At 42.0% G+C, this 19,778-nt stretch overlaps 1 protein-coding gene across 1 annotated transcript; it reads left to right on the top strand.

Annotated features, from left to right (window-relative positions):
• The first annotated feature begins 768 nt into the window (after window positions 1-768).
• On the top strand, window positions 769-19,352 carry ttc21b (tetratricopeptide repeat domain 21B). The gene is made up of 29 exons (XM_021579091.3): window positions 769-1,526; window positions 2,108-2,237; window positions 2,865-2,975; window positions 3,062-3,231; window positions 3,530-3,652; window positions 4,086-4,243; window positions 4,950-5,034; window positions 5,320-5,418; window positions 5,682-5,874; window positions 8,632-8,729; window positions 9,220-9,420; window positions 9,707-9,836; window positions 9,951-10,108; window positions 10,206-10,430; window positions 10,669-10,907; window positions 11,413-11,485; window positions 11,759-11,869; window positions 15,428-15,566; window positions 15,710-15,816; window positions 15,998-16,186; window positions 16,495-16,605; window positions 16,700-16,781; window positions 16,959-17,109; window positions 17,192-17,353; window positions 17,831-18,026; window positions 18,388-18,612; window positions 18,694-18,814; window positions 18,913-18,980; window positions 19,107-19,352. Exons 1-29 carry the CDS (start codon window positions 1,494-1,496, stop codon window positions 19,182-19,184), a joined length of 3,966 nt encoding a protein of 1,321 aa, XP_021434766.3. The 5' UTR covers window positions 769-1,493; the 3' UTR covers window positions 19,185-19,352.
• The last annotated feature ends 426 nt before the right edge of the window (window positions 19,353-19,778 follow it).

Raw genomic sequence — 19,778 nt, 5'->3', positions numbered from 1 at the left:
CTGTGGGATCGTCTGGGGAGGTGGGGTTGCTGAGGAGTATTTCTGTCTGTAATAAAACCCTTTTGTGGGGGAAAACTCATTCTGATTGGCTGGGCCTGACTCTCCAGTGGGTGGGCCTATGCCCTCCCAGGCTCACCCATGGTTGCACCCCTGCCCAGTCATGTGAAATCCATAGATTAGGGCCTTATTAATTTATTTAATTGACCGATTTCCCTATATGAACTGTAACTCAGTCAAATATTTGAGATTGTTGCATGTTGCGTTTATATTTTCTCTTGCCTACTTTTGAAAAAGGTCCAAAGTAATCGAGGAAAGGCAGCAAGGAGAGAGAATGTGTACGAAAATGTATGAATTGAGACCCTCATTCGCCTCTCACGTGTCATCGGGCAAATTACATTTACAGAGGGGATCACCAAAAACATGTTTAAAGGGTTAAAAACAAGTGAAGTTAGTTGTGCAAGACATTCTATAAATAAAACATATAAGTAGCATGTTGTTTTTAAACGTGTGCATGGTTTTCAAAACGCTTTCAAGACCAGGCTGGGGTCTGGGGTTTGAGAAGTCAATGAGAGAAAGGACAATTCTTCCTTAGTTGTTAATTTTCTCTAAATCTATAGGCACAACCTAGATTTGAGGCAATGTCTTTACTAGTAGAACATGTTATTACCCCAACCTCACGTTTTTCATTTTCGTCAAAAACAACTTTATATCGAAGAAGTGCCTTTGAGTTGACGAACTGCACATGCGCATTCGGTTCGAGAGACCGTCATACCGGATGACGTATTTCTACGTACCAGTTTAGCTAATCAACGTCGCCATGACATCACCTACGAGTGTGATCGGGGATTTATTTTGGACAAGCAGCTTTAGTCTATCTTCATACTGTACTGTCTTTAATGAAACTGTGGAAGGACCGTCTTCCGTTTGCCAACGAACGAAATTACACTACTCGACCACTGGTCGTCACTAGTTACCACAGCCACAAAGTCAAAGACCCCGCCTATTTCTACAATTTATCTTCTTCAAATTGTTGTTTTCATGAATTGTTATAGACATTTTTACTTTGTGGTAACTAGTGTAAACCTCGACCATTTAGAATCGGTTTAAGGGTCACAGATTGAAGATGGGAACCTAGGTCACTTTTATCCAAACGAGAAAACACCACAAAGTAGCTACAAGCCTCTTCTCACAGCCTTTGTGCCAAAGAGCCACAAGCGCGGCATGCGGGTGGGGTCAGTATTTTACGTTCAGCGTGCTTGGTGCGCCACCTTGTGAAACATTATTGTTAAACCAATGATTTTCAACTTCATCTACAATTTAAAAATGGCGGCGGTGGTTGTCAAGTAAACGAAAGACGCTTACTGGTGTTTGTAAGATGGCAAAAAATGTAGCTATAATCGGTTTCTATCTTGCCTTTTAAGAGTACATGTGACCGCAGTATTCAGTTAAACATTTAAGGTCTATCTCATTGCTGCAGTTTGAGGTGAAACATTATGGCAGAAGTGGAGGACGAAGAGTCGATGCTGGTAAGTGTTGTCGTGTTGCACTGTAGCCAATTTCTATTTGTACTGAGACATGTTCACCTCAATGTATACAATAAAGCAACACATCACCGTGTAGCCTGTTTAGCTTGTTTAGAATGTCAAGCTGCAGTGGTTCTTTCAAAGTTCTGAAATGAAAAACGCACAGTTAACCTTATCCGCCAGGCAGGATGTTTATGATGACATGCAAGTGACATTTATCATAAAAACGTGTAAGGTATTTATTTATCCTCGCAGAATAAGGGGCAAAACATTCAGGATTAAGCTCCTAGGTTATTCAGGTTATGAATGGTCTTCATCAGCATATTGGTTACATTGTTGAGTAAACACACGACTTCATATCAGTAACACAGGCCAACTTGGACATGGAGGATATTACGGACAAGTATTGTCATGCTGACCGTTTGCATTCCATAAGAGTTTTTATTTTTTTATCAGCACAATGTTGGTTTACAGCCTACTTTGATTTACTCAGGTATTTTCTGAAATGTTTTTGTGGTTTTGATCTCTGCCATAAATTAAGCTATTTTCTATCACAGCTCTACATTTCATGTTTTTGTTCCCAGGCCTTGATCAACTACTATTGCCACGAGAAGTATTTCAATCATGTATTAAATGCTGCAGCTGTGGCACAGAGGAAATTCAGCAATGATCCAATCTTCAGCTTTTTCCATGCCTACGGCACCCTGATGCAAGGTCAATGAGTACTCCATTGCTTAGTTTGAAACAATGAAACAAAGCAGCTACAGGGAGGTCCACAATTATTTGTTGTTTTGGCTGTATGTTCCAGCACTCTGGATTTGAAATGATACAACTATGAGGTTAAATTGCAGACTGTCAGCTTTAGTTATAGGGTATTTTCATCCATATCAGGTTCACTTTTTAGAAATTGCAGCATTTTTTGTACATAGACCCCCCGTGTCATTTTGGAGTATTGTTATTGTAAATAACAATATTGACTTCCAGTCATTGTGCTAACGCTAGTTAGCATTGTCTCACAAAACTACCTCAAACTTGCTTCATACAGGACACAGAGACATAAACATGGTATCCATGAATTCATCTGACATCATTGCCAAAATACCGAAGTATCCCTTTAACCTCATAGTCATTGTATCATTTAAAATCCAAAGTGCTGGAGTACAGAGCCAAATCAACAAAAAGTCTGTCACTGTCCAAATACTTTTGGACCTGTATATCTGTTTCATGTAATATCAATCACAGTGTGTTTTTACATATTTTTTTTTTTATAACTGCCTTAATTTTGTCAGCAGCTAATATGGATCCATAATAAATACAAATGATTTTCATGTTTCGTTTTAGATCAAATTCAGGAAGCCATCCATGAGTTTGAGACAATAAAAGACAGAAGAGATATGTCCCTCTGTACATTCATGGCTCTTGTTTTTGCTGAAAAGAAAAGGCCAAACCCAGGTAAACTCATATTTGTCTTGATCCATGGTTACTTCTCTGTGTATTTTTCTGTAGCTGAATCTATACACTTTTTATGTTGACTTCAGATCGAGATGTCATTCAGGAACTGGATGCCAAGGTGAAAGAGGACCGTAAAAGTGCAACACCTAAGGGTCTCTACTACGCTGGGATGTTCCTCTGGCTTCTGGGACGAAATGACAAAGCAAGGGAATACATAGAGAGGATGATCAAAGTCTCTAATAATGGTTCCCGAGAAGTGAGTTTGGTTATATGTGTTTCTCTCAAATATATATATTTTTTTGAAAATGCATTTGCAAAAACTTACAAAGTCTGCAAGTGTCACTGTATACATACCTCAAACAGTTAAATGGATGAAATTATGCCCACTCTAGGGCACTATAGGGTTGCCTAGGGACGGCCTTTGTCAGCGCTAGGCTATTTGAGAATTTGTTTTAGGAGCATTTTGAGTGGAATTACTTGAAAACCAGGTAGAGGTCTACTCTGATTTATATTTGTCTACCCTTCTAACATTTGGATTAATGTCTGTTGTTCAGGGGATTATCCTAAAAGGCTGGATAGATCTGACCTCTGGTAAGGATGCATATGCCAAGAAGGCTGGGAAATACTTTGACGAAGGCCTGAAAGAGAAAGCAGATGTTTTTGCTCTGATGGGAAAGGTAAGAAGGCACACAACCCTTGCCATGAATAGATTACTTCACTTGCAATGAGAAGAGATGTTAAGATATTGGAGACATTGTTGAGGTCTTTGTCACGTCTCATATTTCATGTGGCACCTAGTTATTGTGCCTGAATGATAATCCCCCATTGTGCTGGATTCTCTATATCCCACAACCTCACTAGGATGTCAGTCTATTATTCACTAACACAATCTGTTCCTCAATTTGTACCATATCTTGAATATTGAATGGACTGTTTTGAAATACCAAAGCTCTATGTTGCCTTATCTGTGGTAATACAGTGAGACCAATTGTTAGCTTGCTATCTTTTGCTCTTTGTGTAGAGTAATTAGCTTTTGAAACCGATGTACAACAATGCATTTTACTTTCCCTCAACATGTCCATACATTGTGTGATATTTTATCGGTTTCAGGCACATTACTATGAGTATCGGCATAATTATTCTGGAGCATTGGAGACAGTCAACCAAGTGATTGTTAGTTTCCCTGGGTTCCTTCCTGCCTTTATCAAGAAGATGAAGCTTCTATTGACCCTGCAGGACTGGGAGCAAACTGTAGATGCAGCACAGAGGTATAGTATCTCATATTAGAGGTGATTTTGCTCTAGAATTTCAGTTTTCTTGTTACTTAAGCTAATGACACTGGAAATAACAGCTGGCTTTAATCTTAGTTTGTAAAGAATTGTTTGGATCAAATAAATACTTTCATTGATGGATTTGGTCAATCAATAGCAGCCATATAAAGAACGAGCCAGCCAGCCTTTGCAAGTGGCCCGTATTGAAGTGCAAATTAAAATGGAGCGTGATGCCTGGAACCAGTGGCATAATGACTGAGCCATTGTTCCTGACTGCTCGCCCGCTGGACCCTAGCCAGAGCCAGGGAATATGAAAAGGCTTTTGAGCTGAAGCGCTAGAGCCACACGTTTCCCAGGATGCACTTCTCCAGGTTCTATGAACTGCAGGAAGGAGGATCACTCAGGTGGAGCCTGTTTCTAAGGGGACTAAGCCCAAGGCCAGAGCCACTGGTTTAGCCCTGCTGAGTCATAGCTCTTTGAACAGGAATGGACACATGCAGTGCACAGTCCGGCTCTCTTTTTTTTTTCTCATTGTCTAAGTGGGTGTTCTTCCTTAGATTGTATTTTCTCTCCCTTTCCTCCAGCCTTGTCAGGCATATAAGCCATCATGGGAAGAAACTAATACAATACTCTGACAACACCACATTTTCATTAGCATCAAACAGTGCTGATCATTAAAGAGATGTTTCATGTCCTATTCTAGGCTCTTGCAGAAGGATAAAAACAACCTAGAAGCCCTGAGAATGCTCGCTCTTCACTCCTTATGCAGAGAGGGGGACATCACAGAGGTAATTTCCAAACATTAATAGTTAAAAGGATGGTTCGGGATTTTGGCAATGAAGCCCTTTATATATTTCCCTAGAGTCAGATGAACTCGCGGATACCATTTTTTATATCTCTGCTTCCAGTATGAAGGAAGTTGGAGGTAGTTTTGCGAGCCACTGCTAACTAGAGTTGCCGCAAAGACATAGCATGCACTTCAACCTGTTGCCACACAACTACGTGTGAATGGTACATAATGATTTCCATGATGTGTACGTGGTCAAGTGGGATACCCTTTTTACTTTTGGCAGTCATTAAACATGCTCTCAAGTCTCGTCAGCAACTTGGACGTCCAAGAGCCTCACAGCCCAGACCTTTTCTACAGGATGTCCTTGGCTTTCACACGGGTGGTAAGACTAATTTGATTTATTAGTCGAGCATATTGCATCTTCAGGATGCCCAGCCCACATGGGCTTATAAGACACTGTATTCAGTGTTTAATGCTTTTCGATAAGAAATGTTTTTACATGGAAACTAGTGTGACTAGGTTTCACCTCTGAAGAGATCGAGAACCCTTTCACTTCACCTTGTGACATTACAGTCCCTGAACCAGGACAATTGCATGTCTGACATGAGGTATACACAAAGACTTAACTCTGTTGTCATTTGCTAGTGTGGAAGAAATGAGAAAGTGATTCAGCAGACTCACATCATGGTGGACAGAGCCTTCTCCCAAGCCCAAGGGGATTCTGATCTGGCCACAGAGCTGGGCTATCAGTTGGTTCTGCAGGGAAGAATCAAAGAGGCTATGAAGTGGTACAAGACTGCCATGACTCTGGATGAAACAAGTGTCTCAGCTTTGACAGGTGAGACGGGTTTCCCTGATTGTTTAGACATATGCCGTAGATCTCAAACTTTTTAGCTGTAATGTAGCTATGCATGTAATTCTGTACCTACAGTTGAAGTCTGAAGTTTACGTACACTTATGTTGGAGTCATTACTACTCGTTTTTCAACCACTCCACAAATGTCTTGTTAACAAACTATAGTTTTGGCAAGTCGGTTAGGACATCTACTTTGTGCATGACACAAGTAATTTTTTACAACTGTTTACAGACAGATTATTTCACTTATAATTCACTGTATCACAATTCCAGTGGGTCAGAAGTCAGAAGTTTACATACACTAAGTTGACTGTGCCTTTAAACAGCATGGAAAATTCCAGAAAATGGTGTCATGGCTTTAGAAGCTTCTGATAGGCTAATTTACAAGTCTGGTTCATCCTTGGGAGCAATTTCCAGACGCCTGAAGGTACCACGTTCATCTGTACAAACAATAGTACGCAAGTATAAACAGCATGGGACCACACAGGGGCGGCAGGGTAGCCTAGCGGTTAGTGTTGGACTAGTAACCGGAAGGTTGCAAGTTCAAATCCCCGAGCTGACAAGGTACAAATCTGTCGTTCTGCCCCTGAACAGGCAGTTAACCCACTGTTCCTAGGCCGTCATTGAAAATAAGAATTTGTTCTTAACTGACTTGCCTAGTTAAATAAAGGTAACATTAAATTAAAATTAAAACACAGCCGTCATACCGCTCAGGTACGCGTTCTGTCTACTAGAGATAAACTTACTTTGGTGTGAAAAATGCAAATGTATTTTATTTTATTTGACCTTTTTTTAACCTCGTAGTGATCCCTTAACGCGCCAATCCCTTTAGCGGGATCGATTTGACAACATCCAGTGAATTTGCAGAGCGCCAAATTCAAACTTCAGAAATATCAATATTAAACATTCACGAAAATATAAGTGTAATACATCAAAATAAAGCTTACCTTCTTGTTAATCCAGCCGATGTGTCAGATTTCAAAAAGCTTTTACGGCGAAAGCAGACCATGCGATTATCTGAGGACACAAAAGTCAGAAATAACGATATAATAAATGCCTTACCTTTTGAAGATCTTCTTTTTGCAATCCCAAATCTCTCAGTGACACAATGAATGGCCGTTTTGTTTGATAAATTCCTTCTTTATATCCCCAAAATGTCAATTTATTTGGCGCGTTTGATTCAGAAATATACCAGTTACAACTCGCCCAATATGACTACAAAGTATCTAATAAGTTACCTGTAAACTTGGTCCAAACATTTCAAACAACGTTCCTAATCCAACCTTGGGTATGCTAAAATGTAAATAATCGATCAAATTTAAGACGGGATAATCTGTTTCCAATACCAAAGAAAAATAACACGGAGCGCGCTCCTGTTCACGTGCACAGAAATAGTAGGGGCCATCAGTGACACATGGAATGAATAGCACTACTTCTTCATTTCTCAAAAGAAAAACATCGACCAATTTCTAAAGAAGCCATAGGAACTGCAACCAGGTTCCTAATAATAAGGGTATCTATTTACCTTTATTTAACTAGGCAAGTCAGTTAAGAAAAAAATCTTATTTTCAATGACAGCCTAGGAACAGCGGGTAAACTGCCTTGTTCAGGTGCAGAATGACAGATTTTCACCTTGTCAGCTCAGGGACTCGATCTTTGGTTACTAGAACAACAGCAAAGCACCTTGTGAAGATGCTGGAGGAAACGGGTACAAAAGTATCAATATCCACAGTAAAACGAGTCCTATATCGACCTAACCTGAAAGACCGCTATAAAATGCCAGACTACGGTTTGCAACTGCACATGGGGACAAAGATTGTACTTTTTGGAAAACTATCCTCTGGTCTGATGAAACAAAAATGGAACTTAATGACCATCATTATGTTTGAAGGAAAAATGGGGAGGCTTGCAAGCCGAAAAAACACCATCCCAACCGTGAAGCACAGGTTGTGGGGGTGCTTTGCTGCAGGAGGGACTGGTGCACTTCACAAAATAGATGGTGTCATGAGGTAGGAAAATTCTGTGGATATTTTGAAGTAACATCTCAAGACATCAGTCAGGAAGTTAAAGTTTGGTAGCAAATGGGTCTTCCAAATGGACAATGATCCCAAGCATACTTCCAAAGTTGTGGCAAAATGGCTTAAGGACAACAAAGTCAAGGTATTGGAGTGGCCATCACAAAGCCCTGACCTCAATCCTATAGAACATTTGTGGACAGAACTGAAAAAGTATGTGTGAGCAAGGAGGCCTATAAACCTGACCCAGTTACACCAGCTCTGTCAGGAGGAATGGGCCAAAATTCACCCAACTTATTGTGGGAAGCTTGTGGAAGGCTACCCAAAACGTTTGACCCAAGTTAAACAATTTCAAGGCAATGAAATTGCAATGCTACCAAATACTAATTGAGTGTATGTGAACTTCTGACCCACTGGGAATGTGATGAAAGAAATAAAAGCTTAAATAAATCAACTATTATTCTGACATTTCACATTCTTAAAATAAAGTGGTGATCCTAACTGACCTAAGACAGGGAATTTTTACTAGGTTTAAATGTCAGGAATTGTGAAAAACTAGTTTAAATGTATTTGTCTAAGGTGTATGTAAACTTCCGACATCAACTCTATGTAGAATTTGGTAACGTTTATTCTTCGTTATAATATTATAAACCAGCTATAAACAAATAATTAAGTTGTAAATCCTTTAGATGTAGATTGTAAAAACATCTGATCTGTATTTTCAGGTATTATCAGGTGCCAGCTGATCGAGGGAAACTTGGAGGATGCAGAGCAACAGCTGGAGTTTCTCACAGAGATCCAACAGTCTATTGGGAAATCAGGGGTAAGGCTGATAGAGAGATATTGCTCTGTTCAATCCAGTTCGATGGCCTTGCCAAAGTAATTCTATTTCTAATTCTACTTTTGACATTAATATCTAGTGTTTGGTCATCTAGTGAAGCTTTGTAGCCTTTTGGACAGCTTTTTGTTTAGGTAATGGTAGTTATTTTGAAATGTGTGGGCTTTCCTGTGTTTGCTAAGCCCTTAACAGTGACATCAGCTTGGATAAGTAACCACTGTCCTGTGTGTCTTAAGTATTATAGGGGGGACTCTGGGTACATTCCAAATGGCACCTTATTCCCTTTCTAGTGCACTATAAAGGCCCATAGCGCTCTGGTCAAAAGTAGTGCACTATATAGGTAATAGGGTGCCATTTGGCACGCTCTGCTGTACCTTGGTCCTATAAACCATGTTGTGTTAGAGCTGCCCTACTGAGCTGAATACTGTTGTGTGAACCTGTTGACACCCTTGGCTTGCTCTTTCCTCTCTGTCAGGAGCTGCTGTACCTGCGCGCCATGCTGGCTGTGAAGAAACGCAGGTCACAGGATGAGGTCACCAACCTGCTGAATGATGCTGTGGACACTCACTTCTCCACACTGCAGGGCCTGCCGCTGGGGGTGGACTACTTTGAGAAGCTCAACCCTGACTTCCTGCTGGAGATCGTCAAGGAGTACATAGCACTCTGTCCTGCTAAGGTAAGTCTGGAGAGAGATGTCTATGGATACATTTGTTCAATACATATTTTAAGGTTTTATTATAGGGGACTATAAGATAAGGAGAGGAGAGAAGAGGAGAGGGCTTTGCATATCTACAGACGCATTTATAGAGATTACTGTCAGTAATTTTTGACACCACATTTACTGGGTTTAACAAACGATACAAAGACGTTGTCACAGGTTGTAAATAGATTTGTAGCCCCCATCGTGTCATTCATTGTGGTCTTGATCATAGAGATAACCATCGGTATCACGTGTGTGTTAGCCTCCAGCCCAGGGCCAGCCTCCTGCCCCTCAGCTCCAACACTGTGCCTCTGTGTTGGACACTGTGGTCAAGATAGTACCTGGACTCCTACAAGGTGTCTTCCTATTGGCCAAAGTTAGGTTTCAGTCTGGTGAGTTTCAACTGAATTGCATGTGACACAATTCTGCTCTGTTTTCATGCCAAGTTGTTCTCAACATGGATGACAACAATTAATGGGTTTGATGGCAATGCTGATGTCCTTTAGGTGACATTGACTCTGCTCAGAGCAGCCTCCAACACTGCCTGGACCAGTGTCCCTCCCATGCTGAGGCCCACCTGCTCATGGCACAGATCCACCTCTTACAAGGCAACTACAAGCTCTCCTCCCAGTCTCTGGAGCTTTGCCTCAGTCACAACTTTGCGGTAAGAACAGCATTACAGATGAACGTGGTATTAGATCAAACAGAACTGTTATGGGAACATCCATCCTCTAATAGCTCTGTGTGCTGCTCCCTGCCAGGTCCGAGAGCACCCTGTGTATCACCTTATAAAGGCCCAGGCCCAGAAGAAGATGGGAGAGCTCCAAGAGGCCATCCAGACTCTGCAGATGGCCATGATCCTGCCGGGGGTCCGCAGGGCTGGTGCCTCAGCCAAATCCAAGAACAAGAAGGTGGAGCTGAGCTCTGCTGACTGTGTGTCCGTGTTCCTTGAACTCGCCGAGGCCCTCTGGCTCAACGGAGAACAGGTAAGGGACCATGGAGAGAACAAGCTTAGCAACAGAGAGTATTATTCAATATATCTTGAGTTATGCCCACCTTTCTAGGAACTGTGTACTTTCCAGGTACTCATGAAATGCAGATCCTCCATATTTTATTGTACTTACATTCCCGGTAGTGTTTGTCCATTCTCTTCTGTCTCAGTCATGTCGTTGCCCAGTGTTGAACAGTAAAGTCTGATTCATGAACGTGGGTTTGACGTTTCAGCACGAAGCCGCCAAAGTGATGCAAGACGCCATCAACGAGTTCTCGGGTACTCCTGAGGAGCTGCGTGTCACCATCGCCAATGCTGACCTGGCTCTGCTGCGTGGCGACACCGAGCTTGCCCTGAGCATGCTCAGAAACATCACCCCTGAGCAGCCCTACTATATCCAGGCCAAGGAGAAGATGGCCGACATATATCTGACTCACAGGAAAGAGAAGCGCCTTTATGCCAGTTGTTACAGGTGAGGAACAACACGGCATTATAAAAAAGGCTATAGTCTGACAGTTAGGCACACAAACTGTTCACTAATGGTGTTTGACATGTAGCTTAGGGTAACAAATAGTTTGTTATTTCTTGAAACCACGTCTCTTATTCAGTGTACTAACCACATCCCCCATTGCTGTGTCAGCCCACCCACCCATGCCATAGCAGCAGTCAGTCCATAACAGTATGCAGGCCACAAGTTCACAGCAAATCAAGTGTAAATGTTAAACTTTATCCACTCATGCAGCAAGGCTGTAATATGCAAAGCTGCCTGCAGTGTCTAAAAGTGAGCCGAAGGCCCATCATCTCATCTCTGATACTATACTTGTGTTGACAGAATTTTCCACACAGAGACACCGCTGGGAAGCCATTAAGGATGAGTGAACCTCAGAGCAGAGCAGACCCATGTCTGTATAATGTGATTGAATCTTATTCTAGACATTTTTGATATTCTATCTGATATTTTTCCTGTCTTTCCTCAGAGAATTAGTAGAGAAGCTGCCGAGTCCTCATACATATCTTTTACTTGGGGATGCTTATGTGAATATCCAAGAGGTGGGTATGAAATTGAATATCGATTAATCTCGTTGTTGCCCAAAACGAGGCAATGCAAGGCTTGCAGGGTTTTGGGGTCTTTTACAGTAGTGTGTTCATAGGAAGTAGTATTATGCAGTGTTTTATTAATTCATGCATATATTTATAAAGAGTAAACATCTGTGCATTGTGCTTATATCTTCCTTCATGACTCCCTCACTGTGGAATGTTGAATCATCACAGTTAATGTTCGGTACAGCTAAATGTCACTAAGTCAAGTCCGTTTATCCGCAGCCAGAGAAGGCCATTGAGATCTACGAACAGGCTCTGAAGAAAAACCCCAAAGATGGAGCTCTGGCCAGCAAGATTGGGAAAGCTCTTGTCAAGACTCACAATTACGTCAAGGTCTGTATACTAACTGGGGAGCTACACTGAGGCGTTGGGAAAACAGTAGCTACTACACTGGATGTGTACATTTTTGCCGCGCAAGCACGTCAAATTATTACAAATAAAACCAGAGCGTAATTTTACGCAATCGTCTCACAGCTGCGCTCCTTATGACCAGGTTTCTTGGAAATAAATTGGAGTGTCTTACATGCTGACCACACTGCCCGTATTGTGTGCGTTGCAAAATAAATGTACACATACATGTTCTTCAATCATTGGACTCACACTGCTCGCATGTATCTGCGTAGCCAGGCGCTAAAATAGAACTTGGTTCTATTTGTGATGCTTGATCAATGCAAGTCCCGCCTCTCCCATCTCCTCATTTGTTTTTAGGAGCATATTCCCACGTTAGTGATTGAAAGATGAACTGAGATCCACACTCCAGTCCAGTTGGTGGTGGTAATGCATCTCAAAGTTGGTTGCCAAACGCCATATAAAGTCCAAAGAAGAAGAAGAAGCCTGAAGGAGGAGAGATTACTAGAAACGTTCTTCTTACTAGAATCATTCCTCCGGCGCCGACAGAGATGGCCGCTTCGCGTTCCTAGGAAACTATGCAGTGTTTAGTTTTTTTTACGGGGTATTTCTTACATTGGTAACCCAGGTAATCTTAGGTTTCATTACATACCGTCGGGAGGAACTACTGAAATATACGAGCAATGCCAACTGACCATCATTACGACCAGGAATACGACTTTCCCGAAGCGGATCCTGTGTTTTGCCCACCACCCAGGACAATGGATCGGAACCCAGCCGGCGAACCAAAACAACGTCGCCGTAAAAGGGGCAAACGAAGCGGTCTTCTGGTCAGGCTCCGGAGACGGGCATATCGCGCACCACTCCCGAGCATACTACTCGCCAATGTCCAGTCTCTTGACAACAAGGTTGATGAAATCCGAGCAAGGGTTGCCTTCCAGAGAGACATCAGAGACTGTAATGTTCTTTGCTTCACGGAAACATGGCTCACTCGAGACACGCTATCGGAGTCGGTACAGCCAGCTGCTTTCTTCACACATAGCGCCGACAGAAACCAGCATCTTTCTGGTAAGAAGAGGGGCGGGGGGGTATGCCTTATGATTAACGAGACATGGTGTGATCATAACAACATACAGGAACTCAAGTCCTTCTGTTCACCTGACTTAGAATTCCTCACAATCAAATGTCGACCACATTATCTACCAAGAGAATTCTCTTCGATTATAATCACAGCCGTATATATTCCCCCCCAAGCAGACACATCGATGGCCCTGAACGAACTTTATTTGACTCTATGTAAACTGGAAACCACATATCCTGAGGCTGCATTCATTGTAGCTGGGGATTTTAACAAGGCTAATCTAAAAACAAGAAATTCTATCAGCATATCGATTGTGCAACCAGGGCTGGTAAAAACATTGGATCATTGTTATTCTAACTTCCGCGATGCATATAAGGCCCTCCCCCGCCCTCTTTTCAGAAAAGCTGACCACGACTCCATTTTGTTGCTCCCAGCCTATAGACAGAGACTAAAACAGGAAGCTCCCGCGCTCAGGTCTGTTCAACGCTGGTCCGACCAATCTGATTCCACGCTTCAACACTGCTTCAATCACGTGGATTAGGATATGTTCCGCATTACGTCCAACAACAACATTGACAAATACGCTGATTCGGTGAGCGAGTTTATTAGCAAGTGCATTGGCGATGTCGTACCCACAACAACTATTAAAACATTCCCAAACCAGAAACCGTGGATTGATGGCTGAAACTGAAAGCGCGAAACTGAAAGCGCGAACCACTGCTTTTAACCAGGGCAAGGTGACTGGAAACATGGCCGAAAACAAACAGTGTAGCTATTCCTGGGTCTCGACCCCGCCCTGTGCAACTGGGTACTGGACTTCCTGACGGGCCGCCCCCAGGTGGTGAGGGTAGGTAACAACATCTCCACCCCACTGATCCTCAACACTGGGGCCCCACAAGGGTGCGTTCTGAGCCCACTCCTGTACTCCTTGTTCACCCATGACTGCGTGGCCATGCACGCCTCCAACTCAATCATCAAGTTTGCGGACGACACTACAGTGGTAGGCTTGATTACCAACAATGACGAGATGGCCAACAGGGAGGAGGTGAGGGCCCTCGGAGTGTGTTGTCAGGAAAATAACCTCACACTCAACGTCAACAAAACAAAGGAGATGATCGTGGACTTCAGGAAACAGCAGAGGGCTCCCTCCCCTATCCACATCGACGGGACAGTAGTGGAGAGGGTAGAAAGTTAAGTTCCTCGGCGTACACATCACGGACAAACTCAATTGGTCCACCCACACAGACCGCGTGGTAAAGAAGGCGCAGCAGCACCTCTTCAACCTCAGGAGGCTGAAGAAATTTGGCTTGTCACCAAAAGCACTCACAAACTTTTACAGATGCACAATCGAGAGCATCCTGTCGGGCTGTATCACCGCCTGGTATGGCAACTGCTCAACCGTAAGGCTCCAGAAGGTAGTGAGGTCTGCACAACGCATCACCGGGGGCAAACTGCTTGCCCTCCAGGACACCTACACCACCCGATGTCACAGGAAGGCCATAAAGGTCATCAAGGACAACAACCACCCGAGCCACTGCCTGTTCACCCCGTTATCATCCAGAAGGCGAGGTCAGTACAGGTGCATCAAAGCAGGGACCGAGAGACTGAAAAACAGCTTCTATCTCAAGGCCATCAGACTGTTAAACAGCCACCACTAACATTGAGTGGCTGCTGCCAACATACTGACTCAACTCCAGCCACTTTAATAATGGACAATTTATGTAAAAAATGTATCACTAGCCACTTTAAACAATGCCACTTAATATAATGTTGACATACCCTACATTACTCATCTCATATGTATATACTGTACTCGATACCATCTACTGCATCTTGCCTATGCCGTTCTGTACCATCACTCATTCATATATCTTTATGTACATATTCTTTATCCCTTTACACTTGTGTGTGTATAAGGTAGTTGTTGTGGAATTGTTAGGTTAGATTACTCGTTGGTTATTACTGCATTGTCGGAACTAGAAGCACAAGCATTTCGCTACACTCGCATTAACATATGCTAACCATGTGTATGTGAGAAATAAAATTTGATTTGATTTGAGTTTACCATTTTTTTTCAGTGGATTAATTGTCAGAGTAGAGGATCTTGTGCATTTCAGGTAAAATAACAACGCAATGTTTATATCCCAGGACAAATTGGCTAGCAACAGCAAGCTAGATAGCTAAATTTCCATAAATGTTTAATGCATTTCGACCTGTCCCCAAATTAATATACTTGGTTCCGAGTTCATTTCTATATTTCAACCTACGTGTTCTGATCACGTCTGGTGTGGTTGGAACAAAATCTACATGAGCGCGATGGCGCACGCACTCGAGCGGTTTGGTCATCATGTTAGGCTTTGCAAAAGTTACGTGTCCAGTGTAGCAGGCCTGTAAGAAAAAAACCATTCAAATATCAATCTATAGTCGTCAATAGCTGTATGATTCACCGCTGTTATTCACAGGCAATCAATTACTATGAAGCTGCTCTGAAGACTGAGCAGCAGAACTTCCTGCGATATGACCTGGCTGAACTGCTAATGAAGATGAGACAGTACGAGAGGTGCGAGAAAGTTTTACAAGAGGCTCTCGCCCATGACCCAGGTAAGCTGGACATCATTGCTACAATTTTGAACATTTTGTATGTTAAAGTTTTGTTGCTGGTCATAAATAACAATGATAATACATAGTTGCTTATGTAGCGCTTTTCCGACTTCTCACTTGTTGCCTTGTGTTGTTTTGTCTAGTAAATGAGCTGCCGTTGCTAACCGATGATTGTCGCTATCTGGTCCTGTTGGCCAAGATCCAAGGCAAGGTTGACAAAAACGAGGATGCTTTACTTTCCTTGCAGCGAGTAAGTATTCTGATATTGTAAAAGCCATTATGCTAAGCAATGAGAGAAACTAAAATAACTGAAATATATTATTATGATAATTTCTAAGATTGAAAATCTGTCTCCTCTAAAATACATGCATAATTCACAACATTGCTATTTCTTAGCTATGCTCTGAACTCAGACTTGTGTTTTCTTTTAGGCCCGGGATGTGCAGGCCAAGGTGTTGAAGCGTGTGCAGTTGGAGCAGCCAGACGCTGTCTCCATGCAGAAGCAGCTCGCTGCAGAGATCTGTGGCGAGATCGCTAAACACTACACGAGTCTTAGAGGCTATGAGAGAGCAGTGAAATTCTACAAAGAAGCTCTTGTCTATTGTGAGAGTGATGGCAAGGTCGGTGCAGCTGAATCAAGCCTTCAGTGTGTGCTCCCTGCAGCTGTATTTGTGAATCCCCAGCATCCCTTTCTTTCTATGCAGTTTTTGTATTTGCTAATTTGCATATTACAGTAGTTTATCATGTTTATAATCACTAAATGTTTATAATTGCATTCAAATATATTTTTATGAATGTGTAAATGTATGTTTAATGCCAGCAAGGCATACTGCAACATTTGCGCATAGGAAATGGTATTATAATTATGATGTTAGAAGGTAATTGGTTAACAAAGTTGAATTCAATTGAATGCTTTCATTGTTACCAGGTGATGCTGGAGCTGGCGCGGTTGTACCTCACTTTAGATGATGTGGATGGCTGCCAACAGCAATGCAGTGTCCTTCTGAAGAGTGACCAGGTCAATGAAGATGCAACACTGGTTAGTTCTATTTATATGCCATTTCTGTCAAGTCCCAAAGGAAAATCCTATTGTAAAACTTGATTGTTTTCCGAACTTCTCTGTTTCCTCGTAGATGATGGCTGACCTGATGTTCAGGAAGCAGGACTATGAGCAAGCCGTTTTCCACTTTCAGCAGCTACTGGAGCGCAAACCAGGTGTGACAGGGCTCTGTTTCTCTTAGGTCTGAATACACAACTTCCCCCCTGAAATAGAATTTCAATGGAGATTTGTAAAGCTTGAAAAGGAAGCGTAAGAACCTCAATGTAAATATACACTGCTGATTTGACCTCCCCTGGAAGGGAAGTAATGTCTTTCCCATATGTTCCTGCCAGACAACTACCCAACGCTGTCACGTCTAATCGACCTGCTGAGGAGAGCTGGGAAGTTAGAGGAAGTTCCCAGGTTTCTGGAGATGGCTGAAAAACATTCCTCCAGGGCAAAGTTTGACCCTGGGTTTAACTACTGCAAAGGACTTTATCTGTGGTAAGTGCATTAGTCAAAAGTATCTTTAGCTAGATTTATTATGGTGTCTTTTTTAAATAATTAAGTTGTATTTCGTGCCCAGGTACACAGGTGAACCCAATGATGGGTTGCGACACTTCAACAAGGCACGGAAAGACAACGACTGGGGTCAGAATGCTGTGTACAACATGATTGAGATCTGTCTTAACCCAGACAATGACACCATGGGAGGAGAAGTCTTTGAGAACCTAGATGGTGACATGGGGTGTGTTACATGTGCAGTAATTTGTCATTTTTATTATGATCCCCATTAGCTAACGCCGTAACGCTAGCTAGTCTTCCTGGGGTCCAACACCAATTAACAAGACATTACAAATAACCATAAAATCAAAACTTCACAAACATTCAACAAGTAGACAATACAGACAAAATATATGACAGGAAACACATTTAACATTCAGTTGACGCATTCTATTTCCTGTCCAGTCATATGGTCTATCGCATTTCACCTTTCTTGGAGGTGGATTTACTTTTTGCCTGAGAAACATGGAGTTCCATTCAGCTATGTATTTCAATGAGGGGGGGTGCGCAACTCAATATTAGGAAGGTGTTCTTAATGTGTTGTACACTCAGTGTATATCTCAGCTAAAACACAAATCCTTATGTCCATGTTATACTTGCTCATTTATCTGGCTGTCATTGATGTAAATGCACTCCCTTTTCCATTTTCATCTATGCTCAGGAACTCTACTGAGAAGCAGGAGTCAGAGCAGCTCGCCGTGAGAACAGCAGAGAAGCTCCTGAAGGAGTTAAAGCCCCAGACAGCCGGTGGACACGTCCAACTACGGATCCTAGAGAACTACTGCTTTCTGGCCACCAAGCAGAAAGCCAACGTCGAGAAAGCCCTGAATGTTTTCACAGAGATTGCAAATAATGAGGTAAGTCAACTCCAGATGGTGTACATAAGTGTGCACACACACCCACACCCTTAGCAAATCTAACATCACTACGCGGGTGCATTATCTTAAGCTTTCTCTTTGCTTTACACTTTCTTGATGCTGACTTTGGAGGTTTCCTTAACAGCTTGTTTATTGAGTAACTTACTATGTCTTTAACATAGTAAGATAACTTGTGTAAGATAATATCCTGTTACGCAAATTGAATCCTCCTTGCTGACAAGGAAACCTTTGTTTGCATTTTTGGATACTCTTGTCTACTTCACAGTAATAGAGGGAAATGTTAGACCTGATTCGCTGTAAAACGACACCTAACTAACCAAGGCTCTCTGTTTTAACTTAGAAGGACCATGTGCCTGCACTGCTAGCCATGGCGACAGCCTACATGATTCTCAAACAAACCCCTCGAGCCAGGAACCAGCTCAAACGCGTAGCTAAGATGAACTGGAGCATTGTTGACGCTGACGAGTTTGAGAAGAGCTGGCTGCTCCTGGCCGACATCTACATCCAGTCAGGGAAATATGACATGGCCGGGGACCTCTTGAAGAGGTGCCTTCGTCATAATAAGGTCAATGCATACCCTTGATCAAAAATGTATCCGGAATGAGTTTGAGTCACTCACGGTAACAGTCATTGTTAATTTTCACAGTCATGTTGTAAAGCTTATGAATACATGGGCTACATTATGGAGAAGGAGCAGGCATTCCGAGATGCAGCGCTGAACTATGAAATGGCTTGGAAATATGGCAATCAAACGAACCCCACTATAGGTATGTTTAAGGACATCTTGTACATGCTGCCATTCGTTTTTTTTTTTTATCATGTAAATATACAACAGTCTATGAATAGTAGTATGTTTTTGTCCCAGGATACAAGCTTGCATTCAACTACCTGAAAGCAAAGAGGCATGTTGATGCCATAGATGTCTGTCATAAGGTAAGTTGAAATCATAGCTTCACATGTTATCTATGTTGAAATAAGTGTGTAAAAATTAGATTTTTGTTTACGTGTTGTCATTGAATAACATCATATGCATAAACTAAATATTCATGTTTTGTTTAGGTTTTGGATGCTCACCCCAATTATCCAAAGATGAGGAAGGACATCTTGGACAAAGCTCGGGCAGCTTTGCGGTCTTAACATAAATGTTTTAGCGAGAGAGTGCAGTGTGGGTGTATTATTGCTCAATCTTTTTTGATGTGTTTTGTTAACAAGCATTATTACTTGGGTAAGTATTTGGATGTAATTATAAATGGAATTTTGGAGGGATGAGAGAGTGCTTTTTATAAACGTGATTACAATACAAAACACATTGTTGTAGAGTTATTGTGTTTTTCTTACAATATAATGAAAACAGTGACTCTGTTTCAACACTCTAAAGAAAGACGTATTGCTTTGCAATAAATGTCAGAGTTCAATTTTAATCTTAAATAAATCTTAATTGTACACCTTATTAACATGTCATTATATAGGAGAGCAGACATGGTGGTGTCCCAAATGTTCCTGGTCTATAGTAGTTCACTACATAGGGAATAGGGTGCCATTTGGGACACACAGGGTCAATGATTTCCAGGTGAAGAATGAATATGAACATCCAACTCAGTGCCACATAGACTCTATCTAGATATGATATCATCCACACCGTTTTTATTTATATATACATAAATGGTTGTTACTTTTTAATGAAGGGAAATGCCACTGGGAGTTGCCAACTTGACAGCACCCTCCCATAAG

The sequence above is a fragment of the Oncorhynchus mykiss genome, chromosome 22 (assembly GCF_057628025.1).
Source record: "Oncorhynchus mykiss isolate SJ-2025 chromosome 22, ASM5762802v1, whole genome shotgun sequence".
NCBI classification, from domain to species: Eukaryota; Metazoa; Chordata; class Actinopteri; order Salmoniformes; family Salmonidae; genus Oncorhynchus; species Oncorhynchus mykiss.
This window is presented reverse-complemented; position numbering and strand designations above follow the sequence as displayed.

What these genes read in the sequence shown, in the direction of transcription:
- ttc21b (XM_021579091.3), top strand. Translation starts at nt 1,494, where the DNA reads ATGGCAGAAGTGGAGGACGAAGAGTCGATGCTG. An exon ending in AGTCTATTGGGAAATCAGGG is followed by an intron (nt 8,730 to 9,219) that starts GTAAGGCTGATA and finishes CCTCTCTGTCAG; the next exon opens with GAGCTGCTGTACCTGCGCGC. An exon ending in ATTGTGAGAGTGATGGCAAG is followed by an intron (nt 16,187 to 16,494) that starts GTCGGTGCAGCT and finishes CATTGTTACCAG; the next exon opens with GTGATGCTGGAGCTGGCGCG.